At 35.9% G+C, this 21,472-nt stretch overlaps 1 protein-coding gene across 1 annotated transcript; it reads right to left on the bottom strand.

Moving 5' to 3' along the window:
• Nucleotides 1-7,995: 7,995 nt before the first annotated feature.
• Nucleotides 7,996-15,707, bottom strand: LOC143533868 (wall-associated receptor kinase-like 2). The gene is made up of 3 exons (XM_077028508.1): nucleotides 14,908-15,707; nucleotides 14,675-14,830; nucleotides 7,996-9,242 (listed from the first exon to the last, which is right to left on the bottom strand). Exons 1-3 carry the CDS (start codon nucleotides 15,701-15,703, stop codon nucleotides 8,065-8,067), a joined length of 2,130 nt encoding a protein of 709 aa, XP_076884623.1. The 5' UTR covers nucleotides 15,704-15,707; the 3' UTR covers nucleotides 7,996-8,064.
• Nucleotides 15,708-21,472: the final 5,765 nt, after the last annotated feature.

Below are 21,472 nucleotides of genomic sequence, written 5' to 3'. Positions count from 1 at the left end.
AGGAACTTAACATGAGACAACGCCAATGGAACGAACTCATCAGCGATTACGATTGTGAGATCCGGTATCACCCTGGAAAGGCTAATGTGGTAGCTGATGCGCTCAGCCGAAAACCCAGCCAACTTAACTGTATCTTGCCGCGCCTGCAGCTTCACTTCGCGCCGATTCAAAGCAATCTTGAATCACGCATTCGCGACGCGCAGCGCGCATCCATCAGCAATGGCAACCTTCGCGCCGAGTTAGCGTGTGGCGCGGAAGCGCATCTAGTCCCTAACCTGAATGGAATTCTCTGTTATCTCAATCGCATCTGGATCCCCAATGATGAGAATCTTCGCTCTGTCATACTGAGTGAAGCGCACAAAACTCGTTATTCCGTTCATCCTGGCGCTGACAAAATGTACAAAGATTTGCGCCTTTCTTTTTGGTGGCCTGGTATGAAAAAGGATATTGCTGTGTTCGTATCTAAATGCCTAACTTGTTCTAAGGTAAAAGCTGAACATCAACGCCCATCTGGTTTGCTCGAACAACCTGAAATTCCTACGTGGAAATGGGAAAGTATAGCAATGGACTTTATCACCAAGTTACCCTTGACCGCAAGCAAACATGATAGCATTTGGGTAATAGTGGATCGATTGACCAAATCTGCCCACTTTCTGCCCATTCGTGAAACCTACCGTGTTGAACAACTTGCGCATCTTTATGTCAAGGAAATTGTCTGCCGTCATGGTACTCCTTTGAGCATCATATCCGATCGCGATGGCCGTTTTATATCTCGCTTTTGGAAATCTCTCCAATCTGCGTTAGGAACTCGTTTGGACATGAGTACTGCATATCATCCTCAGACTGACGGACAGTCTGAGCAAACCATCCAAACCCTTGAGGATATGCTTCGATCTTGTGTTCTTGATTTTGGAGGTAATTGGGATTCACACCTACCTCTGGTCGAGTTCTCTTATAATAACAGCTATCATTCCAGCATCGGTATGGCCCCATTTGAAGCACTTTACGGTCGAAAGTGCCGTTCACCGATTTGTTGGAACGAAGTGGGTGAAGTTCAAATCACAGGACCCGAACTAGTTCAAGAGATAACCGATAAAATCGCCAAGATCCGTGATCATCTGCTGACTGCCAGAAGCCGACAGAAGAGTTACGCAGATCGCAGGCGGAAGCCTCTCGAATTTCTAGTTGGTGATCTTGTTCTCCTCAAAGTGTCGCCCTGGAAGGGTGTTGTCCGCTTTGGGAAGAAAGGTAAGCTTGCGTCTCGTTATGTTGGTCCGTTCAAGATTCTCGCGAGGGTGGGAAAAGTTGCCTACAAACTGGAACTGCCGCCCGCGCTCAGCAATGTGCATCCAACTTTCCATGTATCCAATCACAAGAAATGTTTAGCTGACGAGAACCTTCACATACCACTTGATGAAGTTCAAGTTGATGAGTCTATGCATTTTGTTGAGAAGCCTGTTGAGATTATGGATCGCGAGGTGAAGAAAACCAAGCGCAGTCGCATCCCTATTGTTAAAGTTCGTTGGCAGTCCAAGCGCGGAGCCGAGTTCACTTGGGAAAGGGAAGATCAAATAAAGATCAAGTACCCGCACCTTTTCTCTGCGCAACCTACTTCCAGATAAATTTAGGGACGAAATTTCTTAAAGTAGGGGAGACTGTGACAACTGCCCGATCCGACCCGACCCAGGTACCCGTTTTCGAATCCGATTCTTTTTATGATTTAAAATTTGATTATTAATCTTTGTAAATTTAACATTTAATAAATTATATATATATATTTTTATATTACTTGCTAATAATAATAATTTCCTTCCCGCCGTCCCGCCTCTTTGCTTAACCCTTAAGCCTTGAACCCCTTTTTTCTCCTAACTCTTTGCCTGTCCTTTGGTTCTTCCCGCCTAAGGATGTCTGCGCAGCTCCACGCGCCAGACTCTTTACAAGGAAGCCTGCGTGAAGACCGGCTGTTCCTGCGTTACGCGAGACGAATTCTTCTCGCAGCGCGCTAAGAAGTGTAGTTCTTCTCGCAGCGCGCTAAGAACGGTAGTTCTTCCCGCGACGCGCTAAGAATTGTAGTTCTTCTCGCAGCGCGCTAAGAATTGTAGTTCTTCTCGCAGCGCGCTAAGAACGGTAGTTCTTCCCGCGACGCGCTAAGAATTGTAGTTCTTCTCGCAGCGCGCTAAGAATTGTAGTTCTTCTCGCAGCACGCTAAGAACGATAGTTCTTCCCACGACGCGCTAAGAATTGTAGTTCTTCTCGCAGCGGGCTAAGAATTGTAGTTCTTCTCGTAGCGCGCTAAGAACGGTAGTTCTTCCCGCGACGCGCTAAGAATTGTAGTTCTTCTCGCAGCGCGCTAAGAATTGTAGTTCTTCTCGCAGCGCGCTAAGAACGGTAGTTCTTCCCGCGACGCGCTAAGGATTTGTAGTTCTTCCCGCGACGCGCTAAGGTTGTTCTGTCTGCCTTCGCCCTCGCGCGTGCGCTCGAATCTTCTCGCGCTAAACCTTAAGTCTTTTCTTCTGTTTAGGTCAGCCTGTATGCTTTTGTAATATCTTATCTTTTGTATGAGCACTTTAGGTCAGTTCTGACATCTGTCCGAAAAGCCACTTTCGGCGCAGCATGCGCACCAATCCTATTGGTTGACAGAAAAAGTGACTGACATAATCTTTTGAAATCTTCCTTTGCATGCCTTGAACTGTGTTTTACCTGACTCCTCCCATGCTTTATCCTGTAACCTGTCAGCCCTTTTTCCTGTTCCCCGGCTGCCATATCTTTCCATATCTTTTGCTTTTGTTTTCTTGTGCTTTTTGATATCTTTTGCTTGATTTGTTGAGATCTTTTCCTCTTTTCTAGGGATTATGTTCCCTAGGGTTTGCCTATAAATTAAGCTATTTTCTTAACACTTCACACACTACACTTAAACACTCCCCATATCTCTCTCCCTTTGCTCTCTGCCCTAATTCCTTAGCCGCCTCCACTCTCTTGCCTCCGTCTTCTCTTCTGTTCTGCCCAGATCTCGGTAAATATATATATTTTGTTTAAGTAACTAACATATATTCAAGACATAAAACAAATCATTAAACCAATAACCTCTTATTTATAGGTTAACTTGTGCTTGTTTAAAAGTTGATTCTTGCATTATCTTTCCACACACCTTTTTCAGGTGAGTAACCTCGTACCTAATCCCTTTTTATTTTAATGTTTTGGGATGTTCATGTGTTCGTACAAACTTGAGTCTTAAACTTGTTTATGAACTTTTGTCGCCAAAACCCCATGTGTTATGGACGTAGACTTGGCTGTTTATTTGTATGTGTGGATCATTAACCGTCTTGTCGGCCTATTCCGCAGTTTTCATGGATCCATTAGATGAACACGGGAGAACTATCGTTTATGATTTCTCTTTTGTTTACACTTGCACAGTTTTCTTGTTTTTGTGCTCAATTGGGAGCACGGATTGAACTATGAGTTATGATCTAAGGCTTGATCACAATCTGATTACACCCTTGTTGAACACCAGTTATACACATGATGCGCGCAGATATTGTTATCTATTTATATCTATTAAACTTGATTTCTCACCGACACGCAAGTGTTGACGTTTTATTTTAACACATGTTCAGGTTTGCTGTAGCTGTTTCTGGAAGCTTGAGGACACGTAGGATGTTTTCTTTTGTTTGGACCTAGATTAAAATGTAACAAGACAAATTATGTTATTTGAATATTTTAAGTTATGATATGATTTATGTTACTTTATGTCATGTTCTGCGCGTGCGCAATGAAATGTATTTATTAAATATTGACACCCAAATAGTGTCGCGAGTAATGAAACAATACGTGGCGCCCCGATGTATAATCCGCCATCGGTCGGGGTGTTACACCAAAAGTATTATTATTACAGACCATGTTGACAAATGATTGTTTTAGATTCACATTGAAATCAAAAAGTGAAACAAGACTTTTTTCTTTCCACAACCCATGTCCTTTTCCACATACCCACTTTCTTCTACATAACATGCTGAAAAAAATAAATCACCATTAGAACTAGCTGATATAGGGATGTGATCAACAGTTTGGAGACAAGAGTAACAAATGTATTTAGTTTTGGCACATGACCAATACCATAAATCATTTCGTCCTCAGCTGGTGTATTTAAATTAAAATGAGGTAGGCTAGACTAGTTCTCATTGAACGGTGGGGGTACTGCAGTATTATCATAGCATAAACATGTCTTTTGTTTCACCCTGATCTGTGCCCCAATAATCCATTCAGTTTATCATACGCCCATTCAAATCTATCTACGACTTTCTTTCTTTGAGCTAGTTTAACTCTAGCTTCTCAATTTTAGCATTTAACTCAACTACACGTATTCATGAAACTCAGCTAGTTTGTTCGACTGGAACAATTTTTCATTTAATTTAGCCATATCATTATTATGAGATTTAATTCTAGTGGAAAGTATCTTTTCAGCCTTTTTGTAATCATCATTCTGGCATTTATTGCTTAGATTTTCATCTATCAATGCAACATTATAAATTTTATAGTTCTCTATTTTGTTAATACAAGCTTGAGAACATAGTTTGTATACCTCGGGAATGTCTGAGACTGTTTGGTATGCCTCAGCAATAGAGCTTGACGAGGGTTGGTCTTCATTCTCAAACGCCATCCCAGCGAAGGTCAGTGGATTGATCAGCTAAACTAATTGGGCGTCTTCCCAATCGGATTTGGTTGCTGAAGATGAAGCTGTTTCTTCCATACTTTTTCATAAAGTTTGATGCACGATGAACAACCATGGTCATCTGGTACTTGATGTCCATTTTCTTGAGATCTTTCTTGTTGCTCTCGGGAATGTCTCCTTGTTGAAAAGAAGGCAGGTAGAAGCTTTCCTTGAAGTAACTCTTCATGACTTGCCATAAAGGCATGAAATAATGCAATGTGTGAGTCATCAACTTGAGGAAAGGAGTATGATGAAATACTTGCAGGCTATTTAATTCCATGAGCTTTTAATGCTTGCTCAACGGCCTTGTCTACTGCTTCTTGGAAGGAGTTTGAACTGGACGGTGCTTGTGGACTTGTAACAGTCTTGAATACAGAGTCATGTGTTGGTTGAGCAGAAAGCATCTTAAACCCATCAACTGGATGAATGGTGGGATGTGCTTGGCTAAGAAAAGTTGTACTAATCTAGACCCAATAGAGATTCCAGCATGATTTAGAGAACTGATGTGGTTGCCCAGTCTGAGTTTGTCATCCATTTCAAATGACTTGATGGTGGATGTCAAATCAGAAAGAGAAGTGATTTGTAAGTTCGTTGTTCTCTTGATGGTGATTAAACTATTGTTCCAGGTGTAAGGTAACGAGTTTAACAACTTCTCATTAATTTCAATGTGATCATAATCAATGTCAAAACTCTTCATCTTGGGAATCAATGTTTCAAACCTATGAATAAAATTTCCAACAGTTTCTCCTTGTACACGGTTGAATAAATTGAATTCACCCTTCAACATGGCTATCTTGTTGTTCCTCATCTCAGCATTCCCTTCAAACTTGTTAACCAGGGCATCCCATAGACCTTTAGCAGTGGTGTGTTCTCTCAAAGTTTGAGCAATTTCAAGTGAAAGACACACACTTAGAACACCATAGGCCTTTTGATAATCACTTAACATCTTTCTATCATCATCATTATAGGCCGACAAAGGTTTGAGAATTGTCCATCAGCAGTATCAGTGGTAGCAATGTAATGACCAATCTCAATTCTCTAAGAAGAGCATAATCAAATATTCTTATGTAATTCTAGAAACGCCATTTGAATTCTTCAAAGTTATTCCCACTTGAGTAGCTTAGGGAGTTTGTTGGTGGTTCCAAACCCATTTTCAAATATTATGAAGTTCATTATCTCCTCAGTTTCAGTAGACATCATGCAAATCAGTTTTTAGTTCACATAGTTTTACAAACAAATTCTGTTGAAAGATTTAAGTACAAAACAATCGAATTGGAAAGGATTCGAATTGAATTGATAAATGAATCGAATGGGATTTCAATGGAATCGAATTGGATTTGAACCGAATCGAATTGGAAAAGCAATCGAAACGAATTGAGATTCGATTAGTTTTGAATCTTTATTCGAATGGATTCTTAACTCGATTCGAATGGTTTTTGTATTCGTTTCGAATGGTTTTTGTATTTGATTCGAATCGTTTTATAACTCGATTCAAATGGATTGAATTCGATTAGATCTAATTTAAGAAAAGTACATGTTGTACTTTTGCACATCTTTTCACAACAGTACACACTTTATCCACTTAAGGAAACTCGATTGGAATACTTTAATACATGTAGATCTAAAATTACCAATTTTAAGGCCTAAAACCACACAAATCTTGAACTTTAACACTCTTTTCAACAAAAGAACACACAAACAAACTTCAAAACAACCTGAATGCTTTGAACCAACTTCTTTCAAACTTGCAAACACTCTTATATCAACAAGTGAACCCATAAACCCACTTAAACACTTGAGCACAAGTCTTCAACAAAAAAACAAGACCAAAATCCAAGGTTGTGACCCAAGATCCACAACTAGTAGAGCCGAAAACTTTGTTACCGATTGTAGGTCCACTGGACGAATCAAACAACAAACAAACTAGTGTTATTGGATCAATCTGGACCACTAGCTAGCGGAAATCGCTAGTGGTTAACCAAGATCTCGGATCTTGTGGTGTTTGGTTTATTACCCGATGTAGAAAGGTTGAGAGGATTGGGGAGAGTAGGTGAGAAGATAAGATGTCTAGTTTTTGCATAAGGTTGTGTTAGTATGTGCATGCTTCACCTTTTATAGGTGAAGAAATGCCATGCTTCTATTATTCAAGGCCCAATGGGCTTTCTTTACAAGGTCTCGGGTCCAAACATACAATAAAGAAACTGACAAGCTAACTAGTATACATCGTGAATAGTTCAAGTAAATACAAAAGACTAAAATACAAAGCGGGACCCTACATACACATTTGTCTTCCAGCCTTTTCTAACCATGCATCTCTTCCAATAATTCAAAAGCTTGCTTAATGCTTCCTTTTTTACACAAACCATAATTAAAGTAATAAAGTGTATAACATTTTGTTTAAATACCATCCCGACTATTTTCAAAAAAGGCCCGATTGGCGCTACCATAACGCCCGATTGACGCTACCTTTTTCAAAAAAGACAGAAAGAGCCAACATACATGTCAAGTTGTTTAACATGAATCCTTTTTCCGACATTGCAGTTAACCACTGATCAACTTGAGAGGCCTCATGAGGTGATGCGGTGTATAGTAAAGAATCTGGCTGAGATTGGCAGCTTGTTGGTGGCTATTAGTATTATTATTGAAATGAGGAATCAAGGTCTCGAGCCGTGTACTCAAACGCTAAACTGTGTTGTTGATGTTGCACACCATGTGTTTGTTGAATGTGTGAGCGATGTGCATTTCCTGATTCTTCAACTTTCATGATTATAATCACCTCCTATTGCAAAATCAGTGGCATTTCCCAAATTGATCAGTGGTTAACTGCAATGTTGCATAAAGGATTCCTCTTAAACAACACTACATGTACACTAGTTCTTTCTGCTTTTATGTGAAACGATAGCATCAATTGTGCATTATGGACTTTTGGTTCTTCCATAAAATGGGGTTAAAAGTTAAAAACAATTGTTATAAACTTTAATACTTTAATTAATGGTTTGTGTAATAAGCGAAGCATCAAGCAAGCTTTTTAATTGTTGCAGGAGATGGTTAAGAAAGACTGAAAACCAGTGCACTCGCACAATATTTATCAATGGAATGTGTAAGAGCGGGTGGACGGATAAAGCATTTAGGCTCTTTCTAAATCTTGTTAGAAGCGAGTCTCACAAACCTAATGTATACACTTTCATTGCCATGATGAGCGGGGATTGCAAAAGTTACGATTTTTTAGCTGCTTGTTATGGTGGTGGAATAATGTCATAATTTTTAATTTCTGACCAATTCATAAAGTTCTATTACATACTCTGCAAATATAAAGCTATATGACAACAATAATCTATTAAACAATAAACATATGTTTACATCTTCTCAAATAAAGTTGTGCTATCATTGAAACTCAAGAATGTTGATGAGGATTCACCATATGCTAGCATCAAGTCTTCCTCTTCACACATGGCAGGGCCGGTATTAGTTTGAACCGTAGAGGGAATGTGTGTGGTTCGTATGTTTTCCAATTCTATAGCTACTTCTTTCATCGTTGGTCTATACTTACCATTCAAATTCAAGCATCGCATTGCAAGATTAGCTAACGAGAGAAGCTCGTCCCTAGTACCCTCTTTAATAACCACTACATCAAAAATAGACATAACACGCCCTTCTTCCACCGCCAACATAAAGTGTGTAGCCAAACTTCTAGTTTCACCAAATCTAGTTAGGGAAATTGCTCTTTCTCTAGTTAGCATTTCAACCAAAACAACTCCAAAACTATAAACATCGCTCTTTTCCGTAAACTGACTAGATTGAAAATACTCAGGATCAAGGTAGCCAAACGTACCTCTGACTTCGGTGGTCAAATGAGTTTTCTCTGCTAAAACAAACCTCGAAGTTCCAAAGTCGGAAATTTTGGCCCTGTATTTCTCATCCAAAAGTATATTAGTGGTTTTGATGTCTCTATGGTATATTGGAATAGAAGCCGCCGAATGCAAGTAAGTAAGTGCTCCTGCAACCTCTGTAGCAAATTGTAATCTCATGTTCAAGGAAATTGGGAACTCGATAGTTTTTTTATGAAGACGATCATACAAGGTACCATTTGGAATAAATTCATAAACGAGCAAAGGCACATCTGTTTCTAAGCAACATCCCAATAGTTTTACTACGTTCCTATGATTGACTTGGGAAAGAATGACAACCTCATTGATGAAGTGTTCTAATTGGCTTTCATCAACAACTTTTGATTTTTTTATCGCTACAATCCTTCCATCCACCAACATCCCTTTATACACGGTACCTTGGCCTCCTCGACCTAGAATTCTGTTCTCATTGAAGTTGTCGGTGGCCTTCTTTAGATCACGTGATGTGAAAAGTATGGTCTTGCCAACTAAAGATGGGTCGGCTTCTTGTTGTTGTTTTAAAACTATACCACCATTTCGTCTAAAGAACCTCTTTCTTTGTTTTCTTTCTTTAGTTTTTTTTATCCATTTGTACAATGCATAACTGGTTGCCACAAGAAGAAGTACACCCAAACTTATGCTAACACCTAAGTCAAGCGAACACAAAATGAAAAGTAAGTAAATTTGAAAAAAGTCTACATATGCTTAATATATACGAAAGTGTTGATACTATAAGGCATGAAATAACTGATGTCATAACTCATCGAATCACCTTCTGTCACATTATTTTTACTTCTTAAACCAGAATCGAACTCAAAACATTTTTTTGTATTCCAAAATTATCCTATATCAAATTCAGACTAAGAAGAATCAAACTCAAAACAATTTTCTTGTATTCCGAAATTACCCTATATGAAATCCAGCCTGTCATTGAAGAATTAAAATCAAAACATTTAAGTGGACAACGGATGCAAAACGCTGTGAACCATATAGATGAAATCCACATATATGGTGACTGTACGTGTTTTTTTTTTTGTTTTGTTTTGTTTAATGTGGTTCATATAACGTATCATGTTAGGATTGACACAGATCACCTATGGCAGAAAGGAATTGATACTTTTTAATTTAATAGATCACGCGTTGCGCGAATTAACTCATACACGATTTCAGGTTAACTTGGTAGAATTCAACCAGCACGCTATGGTGGGGACAAAGTGTGAATTTGTTGGTATCATTTAAGTTCAGGGCAGAACACGTTAGGAGTATTGGGTTCAAGGGAACACATAGTTTTCTCGTTTTATGTTATACCACGAAAAATCAATTGAACCCATTCTTTTCAAAATGTGAATCCTGGTTCTAATATTTTTCTTGTTGTAGTCATTCTTGCTTTTACTTGTACCGTGTGTAGAGTTTTTTTTAAAACTCTTTTTAATTAATTTATTTGTTCTAATCTTGGCTTCAAATTTGGATGTCGGATGAAGGATGAGCGTCATGGGAGGGGGGGTGTCCCACTCTCTCACCGACAATATCATCTATATTGTGTGTGTGTGTGTGTGTATGGGTGAGATCCGATACCACTATACAAATGAAATTAACCTACTAAACATACAAATAACTATATTAACTATTATTGCTCTACAAATTACACTAAAAAAGTAGAGTAATTGTAATTACTCGAGTGTTAGCATAAAGACTTTAGTTATTTGTACGCTTAACACATTGTATCTATTTGTATTAGATCCTTACACTATATATACACATACACACAAATATAATATTTTCAAAAAAGTTTGTGGATGTTTGCTATTCTAGAAAAAAATAAGTGTTTTTTAACAAAGTTTGAAATGTGATATGCATGGTGGTTAGGGGTGTGTTGCGGATTCTCTCGGTTTTGATACTTAGTCAACTGCATGTCTAACCTAAATATTTTACAATTACCTACTCTGGCCAGGAGGAAACAAACATGCATTTGAAAAGCTAGCTAGCCGGTCAAGAACATATATGTCGTAGGGGATCGTAAAATGTAATGCTTGATTAATCTGAGAGCCGCGAAAAAACACTTTTAGATCGAAACAACTATGTGGTTATTCACCCAAATTTTCCAATCGGATAGAACTCAAAAACTTGACCACAAAGTACGTATATGTGTACATGTAAATTACCATAATCAGGTTCAGAGAATGATCAAATGGCAAAGAAGTCGTATTTGCAAGGTTAGGGCCAGAAACTGCCTTCAGCTTTGTCCCTTGGAACTCGCTAGGGTTGCCTCCCCATAAACACAACTTCTAGGGAGCATTGCCCCCTCAAGTCCCCCGATGCTTAAGGCCCCTAAGAACTAAGGGTGGCAATGTTGACCCATCTACATAAGTTTGGGTTATTTTGGACTTCAAATACAAAAGTTATGGGTTGTTTTGGGTATGATATAATTCTCACGGGGGTTAAGATGGATAAATTCAAAAGTTAAAGAAAAAACACGTGGGTCATAATGGATACTAAAAAGAAAGATCACGGGTCAGGATGGATTATTTGTAAATCAAGTTTTTCTAGAATGGGTCTTTCAAATTCAATTATTCACAGACGTTCTTTAAGAACCCTAAAGGCCATCGCCGCTGCTCATCCATCGTCACCACTCATCGCCGCCGGTAGTCCATCGTCACCGCTCATCGTCGGCGATCAGCTCTAGTTATTTCATCTCGCCGTAGATCTACTAAAACTATTATGTCGCCGCTGCACCTCGCCGTCGCTTCTGAACCCTTGGTTGAGTTTGTGTTGCTTTGATTTTGGGTAATGTATTCAACTATTTATAGTTCAAACTTCTTTGGTATTATTAATTTTATGATTGTTAAGGTTTATTAGTCAATTGGGTTATATATTCCTATGAAAGGGTATACGATGCTAAGGTTTATTAGTCAATTGGATTATTAGTCAAAAATACATTTATGCACACAATATTATTAAGTAAGGAATTTGTTTGTTTAATGCCACTGTGGTTTATTAAAAACTCATGCTATTGTGGTAAAAATAATTGAACTGATTTTGGTTAAATTTCAAGCATTGAATTAGGTTAAAATTCTAACAAGCACAACAATTCTATTGGTGTCTTTTTAAATCCTATAATTGAATTATACAAGTCCCATCCTATAATTTTATTTATTTGTTTGTAGGAGACAAAAATTATGTCGAGTAACACTGAGTTTGACGATGAAGTGAGTTCATTCAACTCGAATAAGGATCATTCAGTAGTTTGGAATTATTTTGATAAGTTACCGGTTAGAAAAGATGGGGTTAGAAAGGGGAAATGTAAGGCTTGTGAAAAGGTGTATAAGGCTGACAAGGGAACAAGTAACTTGAGACGTCATTTACCTAAGTGTTTCGACATTGATGAACCTGGCCTACCAAGAAAAAGTGCCCCGGTAGATCAAGCAATGTATAGGGAAAAGTAGTGTATACTATCATTAAACATAACTATCCTTTTAGCTATGTGGAACATGAGGCAACAAGAGAACTACATAGATTTTTCTATGGAGATGTGATTCCTATAACAAGAAACACTGCGAAAGCGGATGTTTTAAGGATTTATGATAGAGAGGACAAATCTTAAAGAAAAGTTACAAAATGTAACTAGTAGAATATGCTTGACTGCTGATCTATGGAGTTCTATCACGACAGATGGATATATGGCACTGACAGCTCATTATATCGATGAGAATTGGGTTATAAGAAAACATGTGTTAAACTTTCAAGTTATACCACCTCCACATAGTTGCAAACTTTTAGCAGAGTACGTGATTAATTTTTTTAGCAGAATGGGGTACTGAGAAAAAGGTTTTTACGATCACGCTGGACAATGCTAAAAATAATGATGTTTTTAGTAGATCGTTTAAGTAGTCACTTGCATTTGAATAATGCTTTAGTTTGTGGAGGAGAATTTACTCATGTGCGTAGTTGTGCACACGTTTTAAATCTTATTGTTCAAGGGGGGCTGAAGGTAATTAAAGGAGCCATTGAGAAGGTTCGAGAGTCAGTAAAATATGTTAGAGGAAGTGCTGCTAGAAAGTATAAGTTTGCAGAATGTATACACCATCTTTCTTTACAGTGCGGGAAGCATGTGCGTCAAGATGTTGTAACTAGATGGAATTCTACATATCTTATGCTCGATAGTGCATTGGCCTACCGTAAGGCTTTTGCTCGGTTAGCACTAGTTGATTCTAGTTACAAGACTTATCCATCAGATGAGGAATGGACAAGGGTGGAGACAATTGCAAAATTTTTGAAGCCATTTTTTGATATCACAACTTTGTTTTCCAGTAGCTCTTATCCTACTTTCTACTTATATTTTCATAACGTGAGGAAAATTCAGAAGTGTATTGAAGAAGAGATCGACAATGTTGATAATGTGATAAGCGCCATTGCAAAAGAAATGAAAATAAAGTTTGATAAGTATTGGAAAGTTATAGCATGATATTGTCTTTTGCGGCTGTTATAGATCCGCGATACAAGTTTAAAGTTGTTGAATTTTATTTTAGAAAACTTAACATGGCATATGAAGAACGCAAAAAGAAATTGGAGGCTATTTTCAATGGTTTGCATAAGTTATATGATGAGGAGTATTCTATTTTTTCAAAAGGAAGTTCTTCAACCCCCGAATGTTCGAATATTGGTATCGACCCATCAGATGATCTCGATGGATTTGAATCTTTTGAAAACGAATATAGAAATGTTAAGATTGAAAAATCACAATTAGACATATATTTGGATGATCCTTCACTTGATAGAAAAGAAAAAGCTTGACGTGTTACAATATTGGAAGGAGAATCAAGGGAGATATCCTCAGTTGTCTCTCATGGCTTGGGATATATTGAGCATCCCTATCACTACCGTTGTTTCAGAATCATCTTTTAGTATTAGTGGTCGAGTACTAAGTAAGTATCGAGCTTCACTACTATCATCAAATGTCAAGGCTTTACTTTGCTCACGTGATTGGTTGTTTGGTTTAGAAGGTAATAAGTTTAATATCTTTGCTACTAACTTTATATATAATGTTATTTTATCTTTCTTTTTGTTACGTGTCTAGATGAAGACGAGAATGAGATGGAGGAAGAGCTTGTAGAAGATATTGAAGCATTGTATCCGTCACATGATTGTAGCCACGTTTAGGTAAATGTGTTAGGGGTTATGAACTTTTGAAGGTATAGATGTCCTATAGTTTTTGTTTGGGGTTTAACTTTCATGTTTTAATCTGTTGGCTTAAAGTAGATTGATAAATTTGGATATTTGAACATGTTTTGTATTACTATTAGTTTTAATGTAATAGCTGGATCTTTTAACATCTTCGAATTTCTCATGTTATTCTATTTTTTTAATAATTTATTTGATCGCATGAATTAGTATTTCAAATTTTAATAACAATAACTACACTAAGATGTTACTGATGAACTTATTAAGTTAAAACAAGAGCATCAGTTAGCATTTTTAAACTGATAAGCAGTAGTATAAAAAACGTAGCTAAATAAACTGAATTTTTAACGTAGTTATTAATTGAATTTTTATATCTTTTATTATTTAAGTGATAAGCAATAGTTTAGAAAAAAAACGCAGCTAAACAAATTTAGAAAGAAAGAAAAAACCCAAGTTAAAAAAGTTAAGGTTTAATACTAAGGGTCAGTGAGAAATCGAGAATGGTGGCCTTTAAATGGTTGAGACCAAAAACCCTTTAAAAAAAATCAAGAAAAAAATATCCATCTTGATCCAAGCCCGTCCTAACGCAAACCCATCTTGACCCAAATCCATCTTGAACTCCTTTATTAAATTATCCATCCTAACCTACACTCATCCTAACCCAAATCCATTATGACCCAACAACCTAACCCAATCCATCCAATTTGCCACATCTACTAAGAACCAATGAAGTTCTAATATTGAAGATTAAAACAAATTCAAAAAAGTGTGCACTATGCACCTCCAGATTTTCTTGATGATTATTATTTATATTCATGTACAACTCAATCCAATTACACTAAAATACATATGATATATGTGTGTGTTGTGAGAAGATAATGAATAGGCAGGGATTAATTACCTAGAATAACACCCATAGATGATTCGCTTCCAGATTTAAGTTGAGGGTAGTAATCACAAGTGAAATTGGTATAATTTCTTGAGCCTTCGTCATCGTATGTTATATTATAGCGACATGAGTTGGCGGGATTAGGGCACCTTGCACATTCTTTCGTTACTAATTAAACCAAATTAGTCATATAGGATCAAGAATGCTTTCTCACAAATTTAAAACAAACAAATTAAAATGCTTACCTTTACATCCATCTCGTAAATAAGGGTTTCCTGTGTAGGGAAAAGAAAGGTAACATTCCCGAGAGAAAACTGAAGTATCAAACATCCGATACCTAAAGAAAGATCCTTGACAACAGTTTTCTGTTTCGTTGGATGTAAGGGTCCAGATGAGGGATATGGGAACGGAAGCAACAGAAGAGTTTCCTGTACCATATGATTCCTCATCCACCAACATCCCATACCCACAACCTTCATCTCTACCCCAACTCGTCTGATTAATGCTGTAAGACTTAAAACGACGATTAGTTTTCTTTTTGCAACGATTAGCGCCAAAATAGCCTTTGGTTGTTTCACTAACGGTTTTGTTATTCTGACAAGAAGTCGAACACCTCTTGACCACTTTTCCATTATTCATCATAGTAGCATTACCACATGACCCCTCAAAAACAAATCTATTGTTTTGTCCGGAAAACCAGAAAGGGCTGCTACCAAGATCGATGCTCGTAATATTACTGCTAGTCTGAGCTGGGTCTGGGCAATAAGAGATAGTTGTTGTATTAACAGTAACCGTTTGATCTTCCAACTTTACCTCCAAGACTTCCAGGTTGAGTTCAGATAGATATGGCCCCGATGAGTTACAAACAACGGTGTACCATTTGTTGATAGAACAATCCGCACCGATTCCAAAAGGAAATGGAATCGTCACGTTCCCGCACTTATCACTGCACCATGATTTGGCATACTTCGGTACTGCAGGTGATGTTATTGTTAAAGCAAGGAAAATGAGTAGATGCATGTAAGCCTGAAATAGCTTCATATTTGTAAAGTTAAAACAATTAATTATGCCTGAAAATGTATGGGGGTACGTATATAACTGTTTATGTATATATATATAATGTAATGATGCGTATGATTAATGGAGGAACGTACTGAGAAATAAACATGAAATGCTGAATGGCCATAACGAGGAACGTATACTATTCGATACGTGGATTGTTCTACATTAAAGATTACGATGGTCAGCAATGGTTTGCGGGTAGTACAACTGACCCTTTGCAATGGCCGTATACTTTTAAGTTTTTGTTCTAGAATTAAAATTAACTTCTTTCCTAACTCCTATTAATGCATCTTCTTGGAAATATATAAGACATTTACGTTAAACTCCCGTGTAAAATGATTGTTGAGGGCATATATGTGAGTATATATACTAGAAGCAGGGTACCATGGTAGTAGAGGCGTTTGGGTTCGGTTTTGACGGTTTTTAGGTCAAATCGCAAGCCAAACCGTTAATACCTGTTTTTTATTATCTAAAATCGAAACCAAACTGCTGGAAATTAAAACCGAACCGAATTAAACTTTTACAAATGCTTTGGTTTCGATTTAGTTCCATAGTTTCAGCTTTATATTAAATGATGTATGTATTAAGTAACAAATGGTGTTTGATTTAAAATATCTACAAAATTACACTACAAAAAAAATTGGTCTAAGCAAACCTTTATTTCACAAAAAAAGTTTCATTAGGTGAAGTTACATTATACCTAATGCAACCTTTTTGTTAGATAATGCAACTGTTTTTGTCAAATGCAACCCTTTAAAAGTGTTGCATTTGAAAGAAACAGTTGCATTATCTAATAAAAAGGTTGCGCTAGACTTAATTCAACTTCACCTAATGCAGCTTTTTTTGTGATATAAAGGTTGCTTTAGGCCAATTTTTTTGTAGTGTTAAAATATATACCAATATTATGGTCCGGTTCAGTTTTACACAGTCAACTTCTATTGTAAATCGTAAACTAAACCGTTCAATACATTTGAAAACTTTGAAATCGACCAAGCAAAAATAAAAGAAATTAATCGACCACGAAACCAAACTTATGTCCTGTTTGGATGGTTATATTGTTTCAAACTGAATCGTAAACACCTCTACCTGGTAAACGCATAGCATGTTAAATTTTTTGAATTGAAAAAAAACTATAGTAATACCCTACTCAAAAAATTAAAGAGAATAAAATACTCATTCTAAAGATGCAACTTTTAATATATATATATATATATATATATATATATATATATATATATATATATATTTATATATATATATGGGAGGGATATTTTGAGAACTTGATGAGTTGTTAGAACTTTAAGAACTCAATTTTGGACCACACATTTAATTAAATGAGTTTGAATATGTGGCTGAGATTAAATTTGATTAAAAATAAATCATGAGAGAGAATAAGTATTTTTGATAATTACACAAGTTTAAATGTTAGTTACGCATGTGTAATAAGTCGATTCGGTGTAAAAAATTACGGTAATTTTTTGTACATTACTTACACTTACGTATTACACATGTGTAAAAAATATTCAAAATTTTTTTTTGTTACATTGAGTTCTTAAAGCTCAAAGCGGTTCTCAAAAGAAATCAATCGTATATATATATATATATATAAAGAGAGAGAGAGAGAGTTTTGATTAAATACAAATGAAATTAACGTGCTAAACGTGAGAATCAAGTAGAGTAATTGTGTAATTACTCTATGATAATTACTCCACTTGTAAAATTACTCTACTTGATTCTCACGTTTAACATGTTAATTTCATTTGTACGTTAACTTCTCCCAATATATATATATATATATATATATATATATATATATATATGAAAAAGTTATGACATTTTAAAAATTATATGTGAGGGGGGAGTTTGCTTAATAATGAATTTAAAATAAATATTTAAGTAAAGATATTGGAGAAAAGTGGTAAGTATTTATTTATTTATTTTAAGTTTTCAAATTGAAGTATATATAAACTTTCCCCTCACATATAATTTTTAAAATGTCATAACTTTTTCATATATATATATATATATATATATATATATGAAAAAGTTATGACATTTTAAAAATTATATGTGAGGGGAAAGTTTGCTTAATAATGAATTTAAAAATAAATATATAAGTAAAGATATTGGAGAAAAGTGGTAAGTATTTATTTATTTATTTTAAGTTTTCAAATTGAAGTAATGGTTAAAGGGACAAATGTGTAAATCAAATGACAAAAGACAAGTTTGTCTTCCATACTCTTGTATTAGGTGTTGTAAAATATGCATTAATGATGTGCTAGAAACAGTCAATTAAATATTAACTAAACTAAATAAGTAATAAAAATTAGACTTAAACCTCAACTAAACAAAACACCGGCAAGTGAACCGGTCAATTGTACTAAAGCTAAGTAAGTCCGGAATATCGAACCCACAGGACTTTATAAATTACATTAATTAGCTAATTAGACTCGACTTACGACACGACTATTTATTATTAATGTTTAAAGGGGGTTTTTAAACAAAGATTTAACTAAGAAAGCAAATAAACAAGTAAACGAGAATTAAACAATTAAACACAAGATTGGAACCAATAAGAGAAGGAATCTACCTAGGTAAGAATCCCATGCATCAACAATCATCAAGCAATGGACAAATAACATGATTATGGAAATTGATTTATAAACATATTCATCTAACAAAACCTTAAGGACCCTTGACTGAATCAAACGAAATCCCAGAGAACAATTATTAGATTATTAAGCAATCAGTATTATTGATTTCCGCAAAGTCATCAATTAGAGTTAATTAATAGTATCTAAAGCAAGCAATCTTACGAAACACTAAACCCAAGATAACTTGATAAGCTAACATGACATCATGAACATGGATCAACACAATAAGCAAGAATATTGTCACTACTATCCTAGCATGCAATTGACCAAGACACATGAACAACTCCTCACCTCACAACTATTGGAATTTAGCAGAACATTCAAAACCTTAACCAACTATCGACTAGCTTCTATGATCTAATGGGCCCATTCAATCACAATAATCAAAACACCAAGTAATAATTAAACATAAACCCTAAATCTAAAGAACACAATCAAGAGATATAATATCTATGTGAAGCTATACTTAACAATCAATCAAGGTAATAAACATTCATATGCATTATGAAAGCAAAATCAAGTCTTTTACTATTAAATAACGAAACCATAATTAAAACATTAGTCCAAAGCAAGAATCAAGTCAACACATGTTCATCAAACCTAGGTAGACATGAAGTCTAGCCTAGAATCATTATTGAAAACAATCCTAAACAAGTATTAAAAACAAAGAGGAAAGACATGATAAATAATGAACAAGGAACAAAAATTAGAGCGATAAAACCCTTTGCGATTGATCCTTGAACACCCGGATGAAAGCTTGATGATCCTCCTTGATTCCTAGTCTCAAAACCTTCACAAACCCTTGGAAAATCGGCTCCAATATTGCTTAGATCGGCTGGGTTTTGCAAGAGATGTTTATATAACGAAAATCGGGCTTGGGCTTGCAATTTTTGGCTGACCAGAAGGCCTAGGCGCCCCGCGAAGGCATATTGCCTTTTGCCTTAGCGCGGCGCGGCGTGCTCTTATGCATGGCCAACGAATTTTGTTGTTATTTCATGTTAAATCTTGCATAAACTTGATAAATTTCTCCCTTGATCTCCAAGTAATGATAAGAAGCTTCTAGACCTTCTTTCCCTTAACTAACAAGCCATCAACTATATGAAAACGTAACAAGACACTAGTGATTTAAACCATATAATCATTTACGAACAAACACGAACATAAACTTCTCATAAAATGATAGAAAGAATTAAAGCTTAACATGCAAGACACCAAAAGATATAAAACACGTAAACATATAATAAACTTGACTCAAAACTTAAATTAAAGAAAGATAAACGAAACACGGATCAAACCAAACTCAAAACATTAAAGAAACACAACTTTACACGCGATACGAGATGTATAAATAGACGTATATCAAATATCCCCACACTTACTCTTTTTTCGTCCCTGAAAAAGTCTTATGCAGTTGGATCAGAATCAGAAAATATAGTCTAACAAACATGTAGGTTAATTTTTAAAGCTTAGAAAAACGCAAAAACCGCGATCACCGATATTGTTTTCCATTTAAACCCATGCCTTAATCTTTACCGGGACAAATATGATTCGACAATTAGTACTCAGTGGTTTACACAATTAAGACCCGCTTATTTTTAGCTTTTACCGGACCAAGCCACCCCAAATTGACTTAAACCTCAAAATTAGCAGAATTAAAACTTTTGTTGCTCTATTTTTTTCATGAATAGTTAAGATGATCAAGGGTATTGTTTATCCACCTAAGCTTAAGCATCAAAGTCTACCAAGCAGCCATTAGATACGATTATTTTATAGCTAGTGTTCCCCACAACATGACATACCCCCGTTATCAAGCAATACCCCAAATCCATCACCATAGGTGAGCATGCAAAATTTCATCTGTAGGGCTTACATGTAGCGTGTCCCTTGTGGTCCGTTTCTTAATGGTAATGAGACGCAAGCAAGGGGACCCCATATGGCTAACAGCGTGGATGATCAAGTCTGTAGTGAATTTGTACTTTTGTACTCTTGTGATCATGTTTATAGACTTATAAGGGTTTGCTCTTTTTGGCTTAATTTTAAATATCCACAACCCCACTTAGGAATTGTGAATACCCAGATGAATAGATTGCATACAGACCCATGGTCTCCGGACCCAAAGCATCCCATCAATACAAGATTTAAGGTTATAAAACCATACGCCAATGAGGTGTAAAACACTAAACTAGCAGTTTTAAGTTTATATCATAGGCTACATGGCATACTCTAACGTTAAACCTACCCAAGCATCATATGATAACGTATTCAGATTTTTTAAACTTTATGACATTTCCACTTTTTCATACCAAAAATTGAGGCAAGTATGGCCCGACCTTTCATTACTTATTTTCCACGGACAAAACGCTTTACCCATAAAATATTTCCGACCCATTTTATCAAATTGCCCTTTCATTTTCAAGGTTGAGCCTACCGACACATCCCAAGTTAAGTGCGCTTTATTTTATTTATCTCATATTATTAGTAGTTTGAAAAACCAATTTCCGATAAATATCATCATCTCCAACTTTAACGTAAAAAACTAGATTCAAGGGACATTTTTAAAACATTTTTCAATTTTTTTATTTATTTATTTTTTATTTATTTTTTTTTAAATTTAAACTCGATTTAAACTACGACTCAAATATCCTATCCCCACACTTAAATTTTGCATTGTCCTCAATGCAAGGATAAGGACGACTTAAAACAAAAATAAAATAAAGTCGGACTACAAAACTAAGACTCTAAAAATTATAAAAACAAAATACAAAGTTAATATGCTAGATAATGGAAAAGACTTAGCTGGTAATATGCGCATGAAACATGATGCTAGAGTCTTCTTCCATGAATGCCCTCCAACAACGAACGTGCTCAGCAAATGGTAACTCCTTCTCTCAAGAACGTAAGCGGCCAAACAAAACAAACATGTCTAAAAATGTATCTTATCATAAAGATAGATATTAAGCAATTAAAGTATTTCACCAATAAATATATAAAATATAATAGTCAAGAGAAAATAAATAAGCATGAAGTATACGGCTCCACTGCTACTCCATCCCCACACTTGTCTTTTTCATTAAAGTCTTCATTGGGGATCGCC

The sequence above is a fragment of the Bidens hawaiensis genome, unplaced genomic scaffold (genome assembly GCF_021521415.1).
Source record: "Bidens hawaiensis isolate Kalapana, Puna unplaced genomic scaffold, B.hawaiensis_p1.1 tig00009937_1, whole genome shotgun sequence".
NCBI classification, from domain to species: Eukaryota; Viridiplantae; Streptophyta; class Magnoliopsida; order Asterales; family Asteraceae; genus Bidens; species Bidens hawaiensis.
The sequence above is the reverse complement of the archived record's forward strand: the minus strand, read 5'-3'. Positions and strand labels throughout refer to the sequence as shown.